Source organism: Aotus nancymaae, unplaced genomic scaffold, assembly GCF_030222135.1.
Source record: "Aotus nancymaae isolate 86718 unplaced genomic scaffold, 86718_ANA_hifiasm-v0.15.2.pri h1tg000089l, whole genome shotgun sequence".
In the NCBI taxonomy this organism is placed as follows: Eukaryota; Metazoa; Chordata; class Mammalia; order Primates; family Aotidae; genus Aotus; species Aotus nancymaae.
This window is the reverse complement of record NW_026988504.1, coordinates 21,953,724-21,976,618: the sequence shown is the minus strand read 5'-3', so window position 1 is coordinate 21,976,618 and position 22,895 is coordinate 21,953,724. Positions and strand designations below refer to the sequence as shown.

The following is a 22,895-nucleotide window of genomic DNA, read 5'->3' as shown; positions in this document are numbered from 1 at the left end:
GTGGGAACTGCTTTCTCTACACACTCAGAAGTTTCCTGAGGTTTTAAGAGTAGGGAAGTGAGAAAGGAAAGGTGCTGCTATCCTATCTAGGTGCACAGAGAGACACACACACCAAGGATGGAGACAGTTTATTGTTATACCAAAAATATATGTGTGTGTGTGTATATATATATATATGCAGAAATAAAGGATCAGAAGGCCATAAACCTGAGTATCATTAGCATTTATATCTAGGTGCAGCATTAAGGCTAAATTCCCCTTTCTTTACACTTTATTTTACACTGAATGTATATCCTATTTACAATAGAGGGAAACAATAAAGCTGTCTTCATTTGGAAATCAAGGCACCATTATCATCCACATCTTCACCAGGATTGTAGTTGGAGACTCAGGGGAGTAGGAATGAAGATGTCCCTCTCTCAGAAACCAGGAAGCGCCAAGCTGCGACTCCCCACTCCCCAACTCATCCTTATTCCTCCTCCACTGCCCGTGGCCATCAGTGTGGGGTCTGTGTTAGAGACAGGTGGGGAAGAGAGCCCAAAAGCCATCTGCCTGCATGGAGGCATCATAAAGAAGGGGGAGGCTGGGTGCGTTGGCTCACACCTGTAATCCCAGCACTTTGGGAGGCCAAGGCAGAAGGATCACGAGGTCAGGAGATCCAGACCATCCTTGCTAACACAATGAAAATCTATTTCTACTAAAAATACAAAAAAAAAAAAAAAAATAGCCAGATGTGGTGGCACACACCTTTAATCCCAACTACTCAGGAGGCTGAGGCAGGAGAATTGCTTGAACCTGGTAGGTGGAGGTTACAGTGAGCTGAGATCATGCCACTGCACTCATGCCTGGGCGACAGAGTGAGACTCCATCTCAAAAAATTAAATTAAATTAAATTTTAAAATGAGGGGGGAACATGGCAGCACCTTTAAAACAGCAACACGGGCTGGGCACGGTGGCTCACAACTGTAATCTCAGCACTTTGGGCAGATCACCTGAGGTCAGGAGTTCAAGACCAGCCTGGCCAACATGGTGAAACTGCTGTTTCTACTAAAAATTTGAAAATTAGCTGGGTGTGGTGGCAGGCACCTGTAATCCCAGCTACTTGGGAGGCTGAGGCAGGAGAATTACTTGAACCCAGGAGACGGAGGTTGCAGTGAGCCGAGATTGCACCACTATACGCTAGCCTAGGCGACAGAGTGAAACACAATCTCAAAACAAAAACAAAAACCCAAAAAAACAGCAACATGTTAACACTCACAAATGAATATGTACATGGCAAGAAGCTGAGTATAACAGGGGATTAACAGGGGGTGAGTAGCAGGATGGGTGGCTGGGGAGGGATGGTAATACAGCGAAGGTGCGTTGGCACTAATTGCTCCCAGGTAAGGAAAGCAGGTCTGGGCTCCTAGTGCAGGTGGTTCCAGGTCCAAGAGGGGTGTCCAGCATAGTGGGGCTGGGGGTGGTCAGGACACCTTGGTGACACCGTTCCCCGCTGACAACACTCTCCCCACCCTGACGAGGTCCTTTCCACTCCTCTGGTTGCTAGGGCACCGGGGACTCAAGGGCAGCTCTGCAGGCTGGTGGGATGGGTAGTGGGGAGTGCAGGGAGGAAGGAAAGTGAGGCTCTGTCCCACTGTCCGCCAGCCTACCTTCCACCTCTCAGCAGCAGCGTCCCTGAGATGCTTGGCAATAACCAGGCCCTCCTTTCTTCTGGGTCCCAGCCCACCCTGTCTCCTCCTGCTTCCTGTCTTCATTGGCCTCCATGGCCCAGGCTATCCCTGTCCTCAGTGTCAGTCACTTGGGAGTGCAAGAGGTCCAGCTGGCCTCTTCAAGGTGCTGCTGGGGAGGCGGGCGATGCGGCTATGGCTGTGGCTGCGGCCACGGGAGACGGAGGAACTGAGGAAAGAAAGGAAGGAAGGTGGAAGGTTATAGCCGTCTCTGGTCTATGGGTGTGCATTGAGTTGGGGGTGTAAGTACTTGACACTAAGCCCTGAGATCAAAGGATGCTGGGCACCAGTGGGAGCTTCCAGGACAGGATCTGAGGGCGGAAGAGGCAGTCCGTGGGGCTGGGACCATGGGAGGGAAGTAGTGGGGAGGGTGGAGAGTCCCTTCACTGGATGAATGGTGTGCACTGCCTCCCTCATGGTTCAATGGATCAATGGGTGCTGAGTGCCTCCCTCATGAATCAGCTCTGGAGTGATCCTGGGATAGCAAGGGCCAAGGAAACCTCAGTTGGAGAACTAGATGCTGGCCCTGCTCACAGGACCTCAGATGCTTGCTCCGGGGATCCAGAGACAGAGACACTGGGGGCCCAGAGTCAACCCAGGTGTCCACTGCCCTGGTGAGAGCTCCTTCCCCTCAACAGCCGACACCTCCCAAACCTCACCTCACAACACGCCTCTTCTTGCAGGCAGAGGTCCCAGGGAGGGAAGATGTTGGTTTGGGGCCCTTCGTGGTGAACAGGAGCATGGGTCCCCTGGGGAGGAAGGAAGGGGAAGGAGGCTGATCAGTTGGGAACCAGAAGCGGGGCCAGCCGCTTCCTCCCTCCAGCCCCCAGCTCAGGTGTGGGGGAGGGTGGTTGGACAAGATGACCTCTGAGGTTTCTTCTACAAAGAGGTGGATTCTTCTCCCTGCCTCACTCGGCCTGGCTGACAGTTGAGTGACAGGCCTGCTCTGGGAGGACATCCAGATGTCAGTTTCTGGTGCACCCAGGGAACTGGAGTTCAAACAATTTCACCCTTCCACCTGCCCGGCTCCGCGGTTGTTACTGAGAGCTGCTTCTCGGGCTATGCAAGGGGAGGGAGGCGCAGGCAGGCAGCCTGCCGGCCTCTGCCCCACAGGCGCAGATGAGTCTGCCACTGGTTCTTGGCCTTGGACTGTCCCAAGCTGGCTGCCGTTCCCCTACCCTGCCATGTGTGTGGGAAGGGGAAGTGAGAGCTTCATCTTCTCACTAGAAAATACTGAACTAAGTTTTCTGAGGACCCTCTTTCCTTTTCTGAGGACCCTCTTTCCTGTTCCAGATGCTGAGTCGGAGGCCAAAATCTGTAGTAGAAGTGGCAGAAAGAGGTATTTCCCAGTGGAACACAGAATGCAGCCCAGGTCAAAGAGCCCAAGTAAAGAGAGGAACAGTAGGGGCGGGCTCCCCTCTTTCATTCTTGTTCCTTGCTGACTCTTTCCAAGTTGGGGTCCCGTTAGCTACTCATGAGCATGCCACAAACCAGCACAGAGCAGGTGGCTTTGCAGCATGGATAGACCACGCAGGAGCCCCAAGAGAAGTCATGCCTCCTGGCAACTGTACGTCCTGCTCTCCTGGGCCTGGGGAGCAAAGTGGATCACAACCGAAGGGGAACAGAGGAACCGTCCCAGCTCCAAGAGTCAGGCTGCCCTCCATACTTCTTGGCAGCACCAGGAAGTCCGTTGCTGACCACTGACCCCTGACAGGAGGGATGGAAATGAGTCTGGGAGACCCACCTGGGGATGAAGGGCTGGTCTAGCCTGTTCAGCTCCTGGGGGACTCTGTCCCAGCCGATGCACTCATGGAAACTGGGCTTTGAGGGAGGCTCCTCAGAGAGATCGAAGGTGGCATTGAGGTCTCGAGTGGGTAGGGCCAGAGGGGTGGAACAGTTCTGCATGGCCGAAGGACCCAGGGGCACCCGGCTTTTGATGACTGTGGCTGGGCAGAAGCGAGGGGAAGGGCAGGGGGAGGAGGCCCTTTCTCCTTTGGGGGTGCTGGGCCCCAGTGAAGGCTGGGCATCAGGCAGAGACCCTCTCCTCAGGCAGGGCAGAAAGGACTGGCGCTGGCGCTTGGTGCCCCGCTTTAGGGCCGTGGGACTGTCTGGTTCCAAGGGGCGTGGTCTCCTCCTCTTCTTCTCCATGGGCCATCGGGATCCCTGGGCTGGGGAGCAGTTAGGTCCAGGTGGAATCCCCAACGTGTGTAGGGGGCCACTCAGCTGCCTCGCCATGGTCCGGGTCACAGGGCCAGTATATCCCAAAGGCTCTGGGCAAAGAGGAGGAGGGTGCTGAGGGAAGATCAGGGACTGCACAGAAGGACGGAGAATTTGTAGAACTTGGGGAGCCAGACACTGGAGACATGAAGGAGCCCACAACCCCTCAGGTTCTCCTGGCGCCTCTCTGTGGGCACAAGTCTAGATCCCAGGGGCCAGCCTCCTACGGCAGCAAAACACAGCAACTGAGGCCCCTGGATACCCCTTGGCCCCAGTGGGGCCTTGGAGATAGCACCCATAGGCAGGGCAGAGCAGGGTGGGACTCACTTGACTCTGAACACAGCTCTTGAGCCAGAGGTGACCCCCCGGCCAGGCCGGAAGTCCTAGAGGCCTCTGCCCCAGGCTCAATGTTTTCTTCTTGCACCAGCTGCTGTAGGGTCTCAAACTCTGTGATCATGTCGGGGGTCAGGAGGTCGGCTGCTTGGAGCAGGGAGTATTGCCGCTGGGCCAGGCACAGCATCTTTAGGGCCAACCTGGAACAGAAGGAAGGGGATTCCTACCCCTACACAGACCCAGCCCGACCAGGAGCCTCTATGCCATGCACCTGTCCCCATCACTCCAACTGTGGTTGAGGAGCCTGAACTGGTCCTGACTCGCCTCAGAAGGGCTGGCCAGACTCAACACTCTCCCAGCCACGGCTCCAGCTCTGCTATACCTTTGCTGAAGGCCAAGGCCAGCCAGGATGGCCACAGGTAATGGTGGGAGGTGTCTCCCACTAAACACACCCCATGACAAAGACAGTGATCTGAGAAGTAGGGAGAGGCCGCTAGGTGGCCTTGGACTCGGAAGGTCTGAGTCTCCTCTTGGCTCTGCCACTTACTAAGGCTGTGATCATGAATTCAACTATCCTAAGGGCAGTGCAAGTGGGCAGTTAAGAACCTGGCTCAAGTCAGACTGACAGCTTCCCACTCACATCCTGGCTCCAACATCTCCCAGCTGTGTGATCTTGTATGCACTGGTTAACCTCAGTTTCCACAACCCTTAGAATGGGGATAACAAATGCACCCACCTCATAGAGTTATCTGAAAGACTGAATGAGTTATTTTACATACAAAATGTTTACGGAATACCAGGCATGTAATAAGCATTGTAAGTCTAGCTAACTATTGTTTCCTGTAAATCGGAAGTAATACCTTCTTGCTGGTTAGGATAAGAGGAGATTACGTAAGATAGGCTGTGTTCATTGTGGTTCTAAGAAGGCCCTCAAAAACAATTCAGTCTATGCTTTCTATTTAATGATTGGGATCCTGAAAAAGTCTGTGTGAATCAAGGCATATTTCACTGGCACTGGGGGGCTATTTAAAGGAAATTATGAGGGTAATGCAATTATTGGTATTGTAAATTTAGATTCTAATAAAGCACATTCTCTTTCTGTAAGGCACACCTATGATAAAAGAATAAACACAATTATCTCAGTGGGAATTATCCGTGGAAAATGATTTATCCTCAGGTAGTTCTTTCTACCAGCCTGGACATCTCTGAACCCCCTCCACTGCCCTCAGTCAGGGTGTGCTCAGGGAACACAAAATCATTTTATAAAGCAGCCTTGGATATAAATTAAAATGGACACAGCAGAAACTCATTCCATATCTGCACGAGCCACACATCACAGGGAAGATTAAACAATTGTGAAGAGTGTGCGTTTGGGGGAAATGCTCAGGCCTGGATGTCAGACCCGGGCTCTGGCCCCACCCCTCTGGCCCCGTCCCTCTTGCTATGTAAGCCTGGGCAAAGGCCTCCGGGCCCCATGGGACAAATGGGGAGCTGCTCTACATCAGGAACTTTCCAATTAGGTTTCAAAAACCCATCATAACTCTGTTTTGTCTGTTCTACGCATTAGACTTCAGCATAAGATTTCATTTGAAGAAAGAATTTTGTAGCTAAAAACAATAAAAAAAAATCTGAAAAAACTACTGAACCGGAAAATCTAAGATCTACTCAGTGCCCTAGTGGTCTAACATACTAAATTCTAAAATCAAAGGGAAATAAATTATTTTCAACTATCTGGTAGTTAGGACGTTTCCAAACACGGAGATTTGTCACATTTTATTAGTACTTCATCCCCAAGAAGTAGGGAGACTGGGGGCTACGATCCCCAAGTCAAGGCCAAGGTTGAAGCAATTTGTTGGAGACCACAAAGCCAGAGCAGAAATAAGGACCCTGGTATCCTCTCTCCTCATATCAGGGGACCGCTAGCAGAGGGACCCTGGATCATGGGTAGGAGCTCATGGTTGTTCCCTGGGAGATCAGGGGGATGTCCCACCAGCACATCCTCGCCTCTCCAGGGCCCCAGGCAGGCCCTGATAGCAGGAGACAGATAATGAGCTGCCGATTATTCAGACTGCAGCATTTTTGCTGAGTCGGGAACAGATACTCCCCAACAAGAAATAAAATTAAACAGGCCCTTCTGTCCGGAAGCTTTAAATACACTGCCTAGCGTGAAGCCTGTTGGGGCGGGAAGAGCAGGATGGCAGTAGCAGAGCTAAGTGGCAGGGGATTTAGGAACTGGGGGCCAAGGAGAAAAATATTAGCAGCATCTTTCTATGAAGCATAAAGAATGGTCCAAAATCCATTTTTCTTTCGCTTTGAGTCGTGATTTGTATTTACTTCTGAGAAAAAATAGCCACAGTCAATCCGTTGATGAAGACACACGATAAACATTGGCTCAGGAAGGCTGTCCCTGCCCCAGCCTGACGTTCAGCTTCCCTTGGCGGCCCCCTTCTCACTGTGGACAGGCAGCCTGGCCTCAGACTGGAAAGCAAAACACTACCCAGCCACCCTGCCCTGACCTGGGGCCCGCTGGCTGCCTGGATGGACTCTGGCGTTTTGCTTCCCTCTCCTGCTGGGCGGCCAGCTATGTAGAGGAGTAAGCAGAGGTGATGATGAGTTAATTGAGTAGGTGATAATAACGTCAAGGAGGTGAAACCAGGTAAAGGACAGTGCTGATGAAGAGACAGAGCTTTTGTGATGTGCTTAACACCAATTCCCACCCCCAGGGAGGCTGAACCCATCGCTTCCCACCTGGATTCCAGAGTACAGCAAGAAGATACCTACTGCTTAGAACGGTCCTTGTCCAGTTCCTGTGCTGAGAGGTGGCCCATGACTGGCTTGGGCTGCAGGGTCAGGCCAGAGGACTCTGGCAGTGCATGTGTGGGGTTCTGCTCTGGCATCTGGGTTGGAACCTAAAGAGGAAGGAGAAGGCACAGGTAGAGGGGCCAGGATGGCCTCCCCACCTTTCTAAACAGCTTCTAAAATCCTTCCCTCCTCCAAGAGTGGAAATGACAGCTCCTAGAATGACCAGGTCCTGGTCACTTCCAAACACACAAGGATCCCATAGACTATTTCTCTTTCCTGCACAGGATCTGAAAGCCTCCTAATGACTAAGATGCAAGACATCCACGTAGAGAGGCGGGACTGAAGGGACTCTGAGTCTGGGAGAGGCATTTCTTCCAATATCCCACCAGCTCCAAGCCCTGCCGATACCCAGGCCTCACACCCACAAGCCCTACCTCCTCAGCTGGGCCCCCATCCTGGTCCTTTGGGCACTGCTCCTGGTCTGAAGAGGTCCCTTCCATGGCCCTCTCCACCTGGGCCTCTGTCCCCAGACTCTCCTCTTGAAGGGCTCTAGGCCTTGCAGGGAGCTCTGGCGTGCAGGGCTGGCTGGGAGGGTGGGGTGGCAAGGGGGAGCTGGGAAGGCTAAGCGAGAAACGAGGGATTGAGAGGCAGGATGTGGGGCAGGTGAGAGAGCAGGTGGGATCTCTGTGGCACTCAGGTCATATAGAGTCCATAAGGGACAGACGCTTAGGTGACAAATGGGCAGTAGCTGAGGGTAGGAAAAGTCAGGATTTTCTGGTTTGAGAGACAATGACACACACCCCTAAGTTCACCTTCTCTCGAACAGTAGGTCCCACTCATAGGGGCTGGGGTGCCATTTACTCATCTGACACAGAGGATTCTAGGTGACAATCAGTTGCTGGGCAGGCACTGGGTACAAACCCTTAGCCCTAGGGACTGGAGCAGAAGCAAGGAGCCCTAGCCCTCCAGAAACTGGAGAAGGGGGACTGGCTCCCTGTCCTGGCTGAGCTGCAGGGTGGGGAAGGAATGGGTAGTAGAACTCACTGTTGTGGTGGTGGTTCCGACTCGGGGGCTCCTGGGAGGTCCTGTGGGGGCCAGCCTCCCCCTTCATATACTTTGAGCTTCTTCCTTAGAGCGGCTACCTAGAACAGAAGCAGCCCAGCCCCTGAAAGACCCAGCTAAGCACAGGAGGGGAGGGGCAGACAGAGCCCAGGCTGCACCCTCAAGCTCCTGCCTCTGGCTCTCTGCCTCCCCAGCCAGCCCCGAAGGCGGGCACCTCACCTCGACCTGGAGCTGTTGGCAGATGGTAGCATACTGGCTGATGTGACAGTCCAGGCTGGTCACGTTGCTCTTCAGCTGAGATGGGGCACAGGAGAGAGATTTATTTGTTCATTCAAAGCAGCTTTTATCAGCCACCTCCAACGGACAGGCACTGCACTAGGTCTCACCCACGTCCCCATGACCCACCCTCGCAAGTAGAAAGACACGGCAGAGAAGGTCAGTATTGTGCCTGAGACCACAGCAAGGGGCAGAAGACCCCTGACTCCATGACTAAGACCGTCTTGCCACAGTTAGTGTGTTCTTGCAGTGGTCCTAGGAGAGCCAGGGCTCACTGTGGGGGAGGGCCAGAGGGAGGGGTCAAGCAGATGTGGCAGAAGCACATATTGGTGTTTATGTTTTGCTGAAAATATGCTCCTGCTGCTAAAAACAAGTCTGAACTAGATCACTGGCTAATGAGAGGCCACCCTCCTGCCGTCGCCCTTGGTTTTGGAGACCATATTGCCTCTCTCAGCTGATGGCTTCCCACTCAGGGATGGGGACTGTGTCACTTCTGTCACAAAGACTCTGAAGACAGAGAAACTTCTGTTCTTTTTGAGACAGAGTCTAGTTCTGTCACCCAGACTGGAGTGCAGTGGCGGTATCTCAGATCTCAGCTCATTGCAACCTCCAACTCCTGGGTTCAAGTGATTCTTCTGCCTCAGCCTCTGGAATAGCTGGGATTATAGGCACCCACCATCATGCCCGGCTAATTTTTGTATTTTTAGTAGAGGGAGGGTTTCACCATGTTGCCCAGCCGGGTCACGAACTCCTGACCTAGGAGATCCGCCCTCTTTAGCCTCCCAAAGTACTGGGATTAAGGCGTGAGCTACCACGCCTGGCCCAGAACTTTCTTTCTGCCTTGGGGACACTTGGCCCAGGGATCTGTGCGAGCTGCCTGGGTCCCACCCCTTCCCGCTCCAGGGCTGAAGCTGCCCCACACCCGAGCCGGCCCTGCCTGGCACGCACCGAGAGCCTGATCTCCTTGGCCCGGTCGGCATACTTGAGGGTGTTGTACGTGTCCTCGTAGGCCAGGCTGGAGGGGCTGATGGCAGCGATCATCACTGTGCGGCAGTTGCCCCCAAGGGAGTCTTTGAGCAGGCGGGTTAGTTTGCTGTCCCTGTAGGGCACATGGGTCTTGCGGCCCTGGGGATCGGTGAGGGGTGTGGGGTCAGGCGGCTGATGGCACTGACCCAGGATGGGGCCCTGTGGCCTTTGGCCCTGGGTTCAGGAGCTTGGTTGCTATCCTGGGGAAAACACTGGTCTGCGTTGCTTTACCTTTGCGTCGGCCAGGGCGTTGAGGACATTGATGAGCGCCAGCAGAGAGCGGTTGATGTTGGCGCCCTCCCGCAGCCGCTCCCCCTTCGCATGGGTGCTGGATGCCCGCTCTGAGCCAGCCAGGTCAATCAGGCTCATCTTGGCCACCTGGACGGCCTGGGTTAGTCCTGGAACCCGGTCCTGCTGCTTCACGAAGATCTGAAGGCAGATGGCAGGGGTAAGGGGGAGCTGGGCATCAGGAGCCCTGGCTTCAGGCTCTGACCCGTGGCTCCTCACCTGGAAGATGGCATGGGAGCGGGAGGAAGTTGCGTTGGCATCGGTGGGGTGCTGCGTGCGGTTACAGTTCCCCCTGGTCAGCATCTCCAGCAGCTGCTCGGCTGAGGCTGGCTACAGAGGAGAGGCCCAGGAACGGGGCTATGGGTTCTCCGACCAGGACCTTTCCCCTAACAGGAAGGGCTGTTCTTCAGAACCTACGTCACCCACTTGCTACCACCACCACTGCCCCCACCACCACAGGACCCCGGGCATCCCCAAACGGTTTTGTGAGGGAACCCCAAGGACCCATGGGGCCAATCATCCTACCCCAGCCCAATCCCACACCTGGTGGAAAGAAAGTCCTTGCACCACCACCCCCTTGTCGGGGTCCTCGCGGATGGCAAGGGGCCCCTTGGGCTCCAGGAGGTCGTGGATCTGCTCATTGTACACCTGGGAAAGGAAGCAAGGAAGAGGCCTGAGGGGGAGCGGCCCATCAGGAAACCTCTCCCTAGCAGCTGGACTGGGGCTGAGGCCGGGGCGTGTCTGAGACACCCATAGGAATGGCGCTTCCCAGGACTGCGTTACATGACCACAGCAGGGTGAGCAGGCGGGTGTCTCTAGTGCAACATCTCACTGAGCTGTATCTATTCCCTTGAGGGGCCCCAGCTCTCCATTTCCTGCCACTCTGTCCCACACCAGCTCACTCCTCCCCACGGGCTCACTTCCCCGCAGGTAGTTGTGAGAACAAGGCCTAGGGCAAGTGCAGCTGACCTCCTGGTAGCTGATGAGCACCTCGAAGTGCTTCTCCTGCTGGCAGGCCTCCAGGCGCCTGTACAGTTCCACAGTGGTCAGGTACATGATGCCGGGGTCCTCCTCCCTTCCAAGCATGGTGTGTGTCTTCCCAGCCCCGGTGGCCCCGTAGGCAAACACTGCAGAGGACAGAGTTGGGAGAAGGACTCCAGTGCTTGGCCACCCAGCTCAGCCCTTCCCTCCTCCCTCAGGCGCCGTTCCTTTGCCTCCTGTGTTCCCTGCTCCGCTGCTCCCATTAATCCAACCTTCCATGTTCCTGCTGCAGGGTTGGCATTCTCTGTGTGTTTGTTCTGCTCCCAGCTAGGCCAGTGGATTTGGGAGGACCGGATCTCTGCTATGAGTGCGGGCTATGCCTTCCTTCTGCAGGCAAGGCTGCTTTCGGTGTTGAAGGCCCATTGTCATCTCCCTCTCACCACTTACCCTGGTTTATCCCCAGACACTGTGGGTGTGATCTGAGTGGTGTCTTCTCCCCTCCAGGGACCATCCTGTCTGATTTACTGTTGCAGCCCTGGGCCTAGTAGAGTGCCTCCCACATATAATGATTGAATGAATGAATGGGGGGCCCACAGAGCATGATGGGACATCGTACAAAACTCCTCAGTAAATCGTGCTCAGCTGGGGGGAGGTGGGCACATGCCAGAAGACACATGAAACCCTTCCCTTAGGAGGAGGCAGGGAGGCCAGGCTGCTGCCAGGCAGGGCTGAGGTTCTCACCTGAGCAGTTGTAGCCTTGGAGGAAGCTGTCCAGGATGCTGTGTGTGGTGTGCTGGAACACGTCCTGTTGGCTGGCCGCCTCACCAAAGACCCGGTCAAAGACAAACGTCAGGTGTTTGCTCTTCTTCTTGGGGCCATCATGGGTGCTGCCCCATTTCAGGCCAGGGAACCCTCTGTCGGGCTCCTCAGGGTTAAACACCAGCACCCGTTCATCCACCACCTGCACCACCGGCCACCGCTGACTGTCCAGCTCCCGAGGGGTGGGGGGCCGCACCCGCACCACCACCTGCAGTGTACTGTCCTCCACTGCCATCACCGTGACAACACCTGGGCAAGACACGGAGGAGCTGAGGACCAATCCCACCCCAGGCCTGACCAAGTGCCCCCCCAGCACTCCAAGGCCCCCTCCACCCACTCCCAATGGTTGGTTTCTGTTTTATCCCTCAAGAGTAAAAATATTTGTGCCATGACCAATTATATCTCTTTCTCATTTGAAAAACTAACTTTGTCATACTCAAACAACTATATTTTTAGAGGTCTCTTACTGGGCTTTCTAGTATGTTCCATGAATCCATTTGTTTATTCTTTTTTTTCTTACCATTCAAAGCCTGCAAGTGTCTTTGTCTATTCTTGGGCCAGTGCCACACTGTTTCCATGATATTACTTTACAGTATGCTTTCCAGAGAGTAAGGCAACAACTTCTTCATTACACTTTCTTTTCTATAGCTTTCTTGGCTATTTTCAGGTATTTATTATGCTACTTTACCCAGAACCCCCTCTTCCCACAAAAATCCTATTGGGACTCCAGTTTGAATTGCATTACATTTGCATATTTATTATACTGAGCCTATTATTTTATTTTTTATTTTACATAAGCTTTTAGCAGCCAAGTGTATTAAACCCTTTCAGGCAAGATTGTGACTACTGCCTTTCTTTTTGTTTAGATATTTTTTATGTCCCTCAATAAGATTTTATAGTTTTCTATCTCTTCAGTTATTTCTGTTAATTGTCCTTTTAATATAATTCTCAGGTATTTTATGTACTTAATTGCTCTTGTGGATGGAACACTTTTCCCCATTTACATTTCCAGCTGATAATTGCTAGTATGGAGTAACACAACCAATTTTATATATTCGCCCCGTATCTACCACCCCCAGCGCTCGCTTCGGCAGCACATATACTAAAATTGGAACGATACAGAGAAGATTAGCATGGCCCCTGTGCAAGGAGGATATGCAAATTCGTGAAGCGTTCCATTATATAATTAAAGATTTTAAATTTAAAATAATAAAAAAAATCTACCACCCCCAAACTCTCTTATTAATTTCATTTATTTTTATTAGAACTTACTGGGTTTTCTAAGTATGCAATTATGTATTAGAAGAGGAAAAGTCTTTTACCTTTTATTCTTCATACTCATACCAAATATTTCATTTATCTATTGCAGTCTAGAACTTTTTTTTTTTTTCCAAGACAGAGTTTCGCTCTTGTTATCCAGGCTAGAGTGCAATGGTGTGATCTCGGCTCACTGCAACCTCTGTCTCTTGGGTTCAAGTAATTCTCCTGCCTCAGCCTCCCGAGTAGCTGGGATTACAGGCATCTGCCACCATGACCGGCTAATTTTTTGTATTTTTAGTAGAGATGGGGTTTCACCATGTTGGTCAGGCTGGTCTTGAACTCCCAATCAGGTGATCCACCCACCTCAGCCTCCCAAAGTGCTGGGATTATAGGCATGAGCCACCATGCCTGGCCTGCAGTCTAGAACTTCTAAAACAATGTTGAATAATAATGATGATAATGTGCATTCCTGTTTTGTTTCTGATTCTAAAGGAAATGGCTTTAGTGCTTCACTATTTAGACATTAGTTTTATATAAGTAGTCTTTATCATATTAGCAATTTCTTCTATTCTTGTTTTACTTGGGGTTATTATTGGGAAAGTCTAGAATTTTATCAACGCTCTTTCAGCAACTCCTAATATATTTATGCCCTTTTTTTCTCCCTTATTTTGTTGCCATGGTAATTTATTTAATATTATTCCTGGTATCAAACCAACCATGCATTCCCGGAAAAAAAATCCTACCCTGGCCATGATGAAGTTTTCAATACTTAAATGGTCAGACATGTCAATCTTTTCTTTTATAGCTTTTACATCATACTTAAGAAGATACTTCTTCTCCTAGGTAATAAACACTCTTATTTCTGTCTAATACTTTTTATTTCTTACATTTAGGTCATCATGGAGATGGAATTTTTGTGTGTGTGAACTGGGTGAGGAGGTTTAATATCTTTTCTTTCTAATTGGTAAGCAATTATCCTCATGGTCATTTATTGAATACTACATTCTTCCTTCCCCAATTTGAAATGCCAAATGTAACATAACTAAAGTCTCACAGAAACAAGAATTTGTGCCTGGCATGGTGGCTCAAGCCTGTAATCCCAGCACTTTGGAAGGCTGAGGTGGGCAGGTCACCTGAGGTCAGGGGTTTGAGACCAGCCTGGCCAACATGGTGAAACCCCAACTCTATTAAAAATACAAAAATTAGCCAGGCATGGTGGTGGGCGCCTGTAATCCCAGCTACTCAGGAGGCTGAGGCAGAAGAATCACTTGAACTTGGGAGGTGGAGGTTACAGAGAGCCAAGATGGCACCATTGTACTCCAGCCTGGGTGACAGAGAGTCTGTCTGGGAAAAAAAAAAAAAGGAACATGAATTCGTTTCTGGACTCTCCCTTCTGTTTCATTATGTCCATTCCTTTTCCAGTACCTCACTGTTATAATTACTGTGGTTTTATCATATATCACCCCATTGCTCTTTTTCTTGGCTATTTTTAGGCACCCTATCTTACATATGATTTTAGAATCAGCTTATGAAGTTCTATGAAAAATCCTCCTAAGATTTTAATTTGGATTATTTTGAATTTATAGATCAATATGAGGAAAGCTGGCATCTTTACAATATCACGTTCCCACCTAGGAACTGATACCTCTTTCCATTTATTCACACTTTTACAGTCTTTAGTAAAATTTTACAATTTTCTCACATGGCTATTATACATTTCTTGATAAGTTTATTACTAGTTATTACATGATCTTTGCTATATTGTGAATAGGCTCCTTTTTTATTTTTATTTTTTTGAGACTGAATCTTGCTGTTGACCAGGCTGGAGTGCAGTGGCGCAATCTTGGCTCACTACAACCTCCGCCTCCCAGGGTCTCTTGCCTCAGCCTCCTTAGAAGCTAGCATTACAGGCAAGCGCCACCATACCCAGCTAATTTTTGCATTTTTAGTAGAGACAGGGTCTCGAACTCCTGACCTCAAGCAATCCACCCGCCTTGGCCTCCCAAAGTGCTGGGATTACAGGCGTGAGCCATTGCGCACACCTGTTCCTTTTAAAATTACATTTTCAAACTCCTTTTTTCCAGAATATAGGAAAGCTGCTGATTTCTGCATGCAGATCTTGTATTTGGCTACATTGCTGAACTCCCTTATTGGTTCTAATAGATTGTCATCGATTCTCTTAAGTCTTTCAATTAAATGATAATATCATTTGCAAATAATGACAGTTACTTTCTATTTTTAGCTCCTCTATATTTAGTTCCCCACCTCCACTGCCCATTAGGAAGGTAGGAGTGGGTGTTGAATTTTATCAAATGCTTTTTGGCACTTGCTGAAATGATCACACATAGTTCTCCTTTAATCTATTAATGTAGAGGGTGACACGACAGATTTCCTAATGTTGACCTGGTAATAATTCCAAACACATATTTACTCATTCTCTCTTATATCTGCCCCAGACCTCTCTCCCTGGTTTTTCATTTCTCTTTTGAAACAGTGTACCAAGGGCAGGGACAGAATTTTTGGAAGGCAGAAGACATGCTGGAAAAGTTCAGCCCAACTCTAGGGACATATTGACAGGGGTGAGGATCAGGGGCTGTTCCTGGGCATTATGAATAGATGGATGCCTTCCAGGTAAAGACAAGATTCCACTTATGGGTCACAAAGACCAAGGTCATTCAGCAAAGAAAAGCGGGGTTTCTACCTGACACTCTAGTGAATAACTAAGGTTTTCCTTGGGGAATGAGACAGAATTGAACTGATTTGAAACTCCTATCCCCTCATCCCTAAACTTCTTCCCCATACAAAACAAGAAAAAAGATCAACCAACCATAATCCTTTTACATGTATGTAATTCTATTCCTGTCCCAGCAATCAGATTGCCATAGTAAGCATATTAGCTAAGTGCTCACTATGTCAGAAACTGTTCAAAGCGCCTTACACATATCATCTCCTTTTATCCCCATTGCGATCTCACAAGATGGATACTATTATTATACTCATTTTTCAGTGAAGAAATTGAGACAGAGAGGGTTAAGCAATTTGCCCAAGGTCTCAATGCTAGTGAGTGATGGAGCCCCATTCCAAACCAGGCAGTCTGACTACACAGCCGGCTATACTGCCTTATAGTGATATTACATATTATGCTACAATGATCGCATTGTTGTAATAGTCCCTTATGTTTATATAATTATAATCCCTTTTATGGAATCTGCATTCTGTATTCTGAAAACACTTTCAAATACATGGACTGTACCTAATTTTCTTTTTTCTTTTTTTGAGATGGAATCTTGCTCTGTCACTGAGGCTGGAGTGCAGTGGTGTGACCTCGGCTCACTGCAACCTCCTCTTCCCGGGTTCAAGCAATTCTCCTGCCTTAGCCTCCCCAGTAGCTGGGATTACAGGCACTCACCTACCATGGCTGGCTAATTTTTGTACTTTTAGTAGACCACATTGGCCAGGCTGGTTGTGAACTCCTGACCTCAGGTGATCCACCTGCCTTGGCCTCCCAAAGTGCTGGGATTACAGGGGTGAGCAACTGCACCCGGTTGTACCTAATTTTCAACAGAGAAGGTTCCTGTCTCCTACTCTTGCAGGCCCACCCCCAGGAATCCCCACTTTGGGACCTGGGGAAGTGAAGGCAGAGGGTGCTTGGGTCCACATTTCCCAGCAGTCCCAGCTCCCCATGGGGAGTGCTTTAGCTGAGGAGGAGCCACGGAGCAGTCTAACATTCTAAGCAGGAAATTAAAAAGGGTACTGGCAAAGGAGTGAGCGTAACCTTTACAGTTCTTTCCTCCTGCCTCCTGAGGGCCAGTGTGGCTGAGACTGTTTGCCTAATGAGATATTTTCCTTCTTCCTGAGATGGTGCTGGGGGCATGGGGCACAAGTGTGGGTGACATTTGGCACAGCTGCTGCTAGGATGCCTGGGTCCTGGTCCCTGTTCAGCATCTAACTGAAGAGGAGGTCTTTCCACAAGCCACACCAGGTCGATGTCGCATCAGCTTCCCCCTTTGAGATCCAGAGAAAACAGCTACCGATCTGCTCCCGCCCCAAGGGACGGGGAGATTAATGAGAGAACGTGTGTCAAGTTTGCTTTGATCCTTGGTTGGAAAGAGCATTTCAGCCCAAAGTACAAGGGAGATGATTCTTTAATAAGATCTTCAGGATTCTCAGCCAGCCACAGTCACGTCCTGTTTCTAACCCAGGGCAGCTCATTAAAACCCAGAGGCTAGTGCTCTGCCAGGCTGGGGCTGGGAAGCCAAGACTGTTGTTTAGGGGATGGCCTGCTCTGCCCACCTAGTTGAGACAGGCCCAGTGAGCCCAAGCTCCTCAGAAACCCCTGGAGAAGAATTTCAGAGGACCTTGAGGAACTCTCCCTGCAGACACCGGGAGCTGAAGAAGGTAGTGGAGGTAAGGGTGTCGGGGAAGAAGCCCAGCCCCTGGATGTCCTAGTTTTACAAGTGATGCTGTAGCCCCCTTCATCTCTCCTTCACAACCCTCATACACTTGTTTTTTTGTCCTTAAGCTCCAAGAGCAAGACCTTCTGACATAGTCTGTGTACCCCAGGTGCCTGGGCACCCAGCCCAGCATGCAGCAGATGCTGAATTTGTCCTATGAATAAATAAGGGCCAGAGAAGAGCAGAGTCTGGATCCAAAAGTCTAAAAATAATTATTATTACAGCTAACATTTACTCAGTGCTTACTATGTATTAGACACTATGCTAAGTGCTTTACAAATGGTGTTTAACTTTCACAACAATTGTTATATCCCTGCACTACAAAAGGAACAGGAAGCACAGGAACTTGTATCCCAAATGTGAAATAGAAAGGCCAGAACTTGACCTTCTGTCACTGGGAGCACTACTCTATCCTTAGGCCACTCTGCCCTGCAGCTGGGCTTGGGCAGCTCCCATCTCCCCCTCACCTTGGTACCTACAAAAGAGCACCCCAGGTCCACTGGTTCTTCCTACATGTGGTCATGCAGAAGAAGAAATTCAGTTCTTTTGTTTTTTAAATAGACAATCATAAGGCTGTAATTGATGATAGTGATGTCAGTTTTTTCCTAATCTTATTTTTATTTATGTTTCTTGTCTTACATTTCCGGTTAGGCCCTCCAGCACAATATTGAATAAAATCAGTAATAGTGAGTTTCCTCGTCTCTTTGCTGATTTTATAAAGGATGCTTCTACTATTTCACACATTATTGGTTTAAGAAAATGTATCTCCATTTCTAGTTTACCTACATATATTTTGAAATCATGAATGGATATTGAATTTTATTGAATTCTATTTCTTTTCTTTTTTTTTTTTAGATAGGGTCTCGAATTATTGCCCAGGCTGGAGTGGGGTGGCATGATCACCACTCACAGCAGCCTCGAACTCCTGGGCTCGAGTCATCCTTCCACTTCAGCACGTCACCCACCTCCCCAGTAGCTGGGATCACAGGTGTACCACCATGCCTTGCTATTTTTTTTTTGAGACTGGAGTGCAGTGATATGATATCGTCTCACTGCAACCTCTGCCTTCTGGGTTCAAGCAATTCTCCTGCCTCAGCCTCCTGTGTAGCTGAGATTACAGGTATGTGCCACCACAGCCAGCATTTTGTATTTTTAATAGAGACAGGTTTCACCATGGTGGCCAGGCTGGTCTTGAACTCCTGACCTTGTGATCTGCCCGTCTTGGCCTCCCAAAGTTCTGGGATTACAGGTGTGAGCCACTGCACCTGGCCCTAATTCTTAAATTTTTTATAGAAATGATGTCTCACTATGCTACTCAGGCAGATCTCTATCTAACCTCTGGGCTCACGCAATCCTCCCACCTCAGCCTCCCAAAGTGCTGAGATTATAAGTGTGAACCACCACATCCACTCCTATTGAATTTTCTGTGCCTAATGGGATATGTTTGCTCTTTAAATCTGTAAATGTGTAAATTGTATTAATAGATTTTCCAGTGTTAAACCATTCTTGCATTCTTGGGATAAATTCAATTTGGTCATAATCTACTTATTAAATACATAACTGATTTCTGATTGCTAATATTTTATTAAGATGTTTACAATTACATTAATAAAACAGATTGACTTGTAACTTTTTTTTTCTTTCTTCCTTTTTTTTCTGAGATGGAGTTTCTCTCTTGTTGCCCAGGCTGGAGTGCAATGGCACGGTCTCAGCTCACTGCAACCTCCGCCTCCTGGGTTCAAGCAATTCGGCCTGTCTCCTGAGTAGCTGGTATTACAGGTGCCTGCCACCACACCTGGCTATTTTTTGTATTTTTAGTAGAGACAGGGTTTCACCACGTTGATCAGGCTGGTCTCAAACTTCTGACCTCAGGTGATCTACCTGCCTCGGCCTCCCAAAGTGCTGGGATTACAAGCATGAGCCACCGTGCCTGCCCTGGCTTGTAATTTTCTTTGTGTCATTTTTGATATCAGAAAATAAACTGAACATATCTTCTCTTTTTTATAGGGAGAGTTTGTATAAGATTAGAATCATCTTTTTCAATTGTCTGTAAGTTTCTGGTGGAATTTGGTATAGGTTTTTCATGCCTGTGAAGATACATTTTAAACTAATTCAATTTCCTCTGTGGAAAATTGAATTCCTCAATGGAATAGTCCTAAATCTAGTCAAAATTTCCATAACTTCTTAAGTCAGTTTTGGCAAGTTGTTTTTTACTAGAAAATTTTCCAAAAGCATTGTCAAAAAGAATGTTCCATTGCTGTTTCTCTCTTTTAATCTCTGTAACTTAAGTATGTCCCTATTTTTGCTCCTAAGATCTTTTTTGTGTGTTTTATTTCTTTATTTCTCTATCAGTATTGCCAGATGTTTGGTTTTTTTAAATTAGTCTTTTATAAGATACAGCTTTTGACTAAAATAATCATCTCTATTATATGATAGAACTCTATTCCATTGATTCTGCTTTTAACTTATTTATTTATTGAGCAAGTGTCACTCTGATGCCTAGGCTGGAGTGCAGTGGCGCAATCATGGCTCACTGCAGCCTCAACCTCCTAAGGCTCAAAGGATCCTCCCACCTCGGCCTCCTGAGTAGCTGGGATCACAGGCACACACCACCACACCCCTCTAATTTTAAATTTTTTTGTAGAGATGGGGTTTCACCATGTTGTCCAGACTAGTCTTGAACTCCTGGGCTCAAGCTGTCCACTAGCCTTGGTCTCCTAACATGCTAGTATTATAGATGTGAGCCTCCATGCCCAATCTTATCTTCTTTTATAGTCTACATATGTTCTCTGCTGTTCTATCTTATTAAAGTTTGATATTTGCCTCATTAACTTTCAGCTTCTTAAACAAAATGTTCTGATATAAGCATTTAAGACTATAAATTGCCCTCTAAGTATTCCTTTAACTGCATCTCAGAAGTTTTATAAATAGTATTTTTTAAATTGTTCCATGCTAATTATCTTTTAATTACAATTATGATTTCCTATTTGACTGACTTAAGTGTATTTTTACAAAATTTCAGGCCCAGCGTGGTGGCTCACACCTGTAATCCCAGCACTTTGGGAGGCCGAGGTGGGTGGATCACCTGACATTAGGAGTGTGAGACCAGCCTCGCCAACATGGTGAAACACTGTCTGTACTAAAAATACAAAAAATGAGCCAGGCATGGTGGCAGGTGCCTGTAATCCTGGTTACTCCAGAGGCTGAGGCAGGAGAATCACTTGAACCTGGAAGGCAGAGGTTGCAGTGAGCTGAGGAGCAAAACTCTGTCTCAAACCAAAAAAAATCCTAACATGGGCTGAACACAGTGGTTCATGCCTGTAATCTCAGCACTGTCGGAGGCTGAGGTGGGAGGATCGCTTGAGGTCAGGAGTTAAAGACCAGCCTGGGCAACATAGGGAGAACTTGTCTCTAATACCAAAAAAAAAAATGGTAAACATGGTATTTATAACTTAATTGCTTTTGTAAAAGAATATGTTTTATACAATACTCTGATATTGTTTAGATTTGTTTTGTGGCCAAGTAGAAAAGCAATTTATAAATGTCTAAAAATATGCTACATGTATACTTTTTTTTAACTTCTACTTTTTTTTTTTCGACAGTATATATGTATACTTTTTAAAAAAGGTATAATTGGGGCCAGCCGTGATGGCTCATGCCTGTAATCCCAGCACTGTGGGAGGCCAAGGTGGGGGATCACGAGGTCAAGAGCCCATCATGGCCAACATGGTGAAACCCCATCTCTACTATAAAAAAAATACAAAAATTAGCTGGGCGTGGTGGTGGGTACCTGTAGACCCAGCTACTCGGGAGGATAAGGCTGGAGAATGGCTTGAACCCAGGAGGTGGAGGTGGCAGTGAGCCAAGATCACGCCACTGCACTCCAGTCCGGCGACAGAGCAAGACTCCATCTCAAAAAAAACAAAAAGTATAATTGGATTAAATAATATAAAGACCAACACCTTAAAATAACTGAAATAGGCAGAGGATGACTGGATACCTTTGTCCTTGTTGAAGCATGAGATACAGTGATTGGGGAAGAAATAGAATAGGGAGAAGATTGGAGAAAGCAATATAACATTGAGCTGTTCTCCTCTAAAATAGGCTTAACTTCTCTGAGCCTGTTTTCCAACCTGTAAATTGTAAATAATACTAGTGTCTACCCCATATATTTGTGAAGATTAAATGAGTTCATTCAAACATGATAAGTGCTCAATAAATATTAGCATTACTGTTAGAATTATATGACACATGGCATTTTCCCATAATGCTGGAGGAACCAATGTGTTCAATAAAATCCCCTAAGTTTGTTGCACAGACCAGGCTTAATCTTTTCCATGTCACTTCAGTTCCCTAAAAGGTCAAAGCTAAGGGGAGATGCATCCTAGGAGCAGTAACAGAGGCCTGGTCTTCTGTCATACAAACGTTCTTTCACTTGTTCCTTCGTTCAATCAAATATTCAGCCAGGCGCGGTGGCTCACGCCTGTAATCCCAGCACTTTGGGAGGCAGAGGCGGACGGAGGATCTGAGATCGGGAGTTCCGGACCATCCTGGCCAACCCTGTCTCTACTAAAAATACAAAAATTAGCCGCGTGTGGTGGCGGGTGCCTGTAATCCCAGCTACTCAGGAGGCTGAGGTAGGAGAATTGCTTGAACTCAGGAGGCGGCCGTTGCAGTGAACCAAGATTGTGCCACTGCACTCCAGCCTGGAAGACAGAGCGAGACTCCATCTCAAAAAAAAATTTACTGCGTGCCCCAGTAACTAAGTCACAGCCACCGGTATGTGAAGCTCTACAATCGGTTCGGTAAAGATGGGTAGAGAGGGGCTTAGCTACTCCACACTGACATGCAAGGGGTCCCAGGTCTTTAGTTCTGGTGCGCAGAAGAACCCCATTCTTCCTCACATGCGAGCAGGAGGACCTTTCACGGGGCCGATGTACAGAGGGCCAGGCCCCAGTGGCAGATGTGCGGGCAGATGTACGGGCCCAGTCTAGGTTCAGTATAGATGAGCAGAGGGGTCCCGACCACCCGTACGGGTGTGTAAGGAAGCGCCCAGCTCCCTGCCCTGTTTAAAGGGGTCCACGCAGAGCCTGCCGGGGCGGCAGCAGAGCTCGGTAGCTCGGTCTCCGAGCCGCACCTTCACGTCCAGCACAAGAGGCCTGGCTCAGGTCCCCATCCGGAGCCGTTGGGTCCGCGCGTCGGAGACTAAGAGCAGGCGCCGCGAAGTCGGCTCCGCTGTGGGCCAGGGCTTACCCTTCGTCGGTTCTCCGCCGGTGGCGTCGCTGCTCGCTCGCAGGTCCCACAGCCACAACACAGACAGGAGCACCCACCCAACGACAGCGCGCCCCACACCCTTCCCTCCCCGCGCCAACCTCCACCCGGCGCCTAGCGTTCAAATTAGCAGGGCCGGCCAGGCCGTGCTTCCCATTGGTCAGCGTCCGGATCCCTGATTGGCTGTTTCCTAAGTAACAAACTATGGCGGGAGCTGCTCATAGTGCGCTTGCGCACTTCATCTTCCGGTCGGCTGGAGGTTCCCAGGCGGTGTCTCCAGGGCTGGATACACAAGAGTGACGGGCAGAGCCAGCCCAGGGTTGGGATACGTGGGGCCACAGCCAGTCTCTGTGGTCCCGGGGCTGGGCTTAACACCAGT

The 22,895-nt window shown here is 49.0% G+C and overlaps 1 protein-coding gene and 1 non-coding gene across 2 annotated transcripts; one reads left to right on the top strand and one right to left on the bottom strand.

Moving 5' to 3' along the window:
* Window positions 1–208: 208 nt before the first annotated feature.
* KIF18B (kinesin family member 18B) lies at window positions 209–22,581 on the bottom strand. The gene is given in 17 exon segments (XM_012444015.3): window positions 209–508; window positions 1,650–1,810; window positions 1,812–1,896; window positions 2,387–2,476; window positions 3,472–3,997; window positions 4,272–4,477; window positions 7,059–7,186; window positions 7,514–7,664; window positions 8,124–8,221; window positions 8,361–8,435; window positions 9,366–9,542; window positions 9,675–9,872; window positions 9,951–10,061; window positions 10,275–10,379; window positions 10,701–10,858; window positions 11,454–11,780; window positions 22,499–22,581. Coding segments are annotated over 15 exon segments (2,481 nt in total). The 5' UTR covers window positions 11,767–11,780; window positions 22,499–22,581; the 3' UTR covers window positions 209–508; window positions 1,650–1,750.
* Window positions 12,610–12,716, top strand: LOC135271771 (U6 spliceosomal RNA). Its single transcript, XR_010339899.1, has one exon. It is a non-coding gene; the product is annotated as a U6 spliceosomal RNA (small nuclear RNA).
* Window positions 22,582–22,895: the final 314 nt, after the last annotated feature.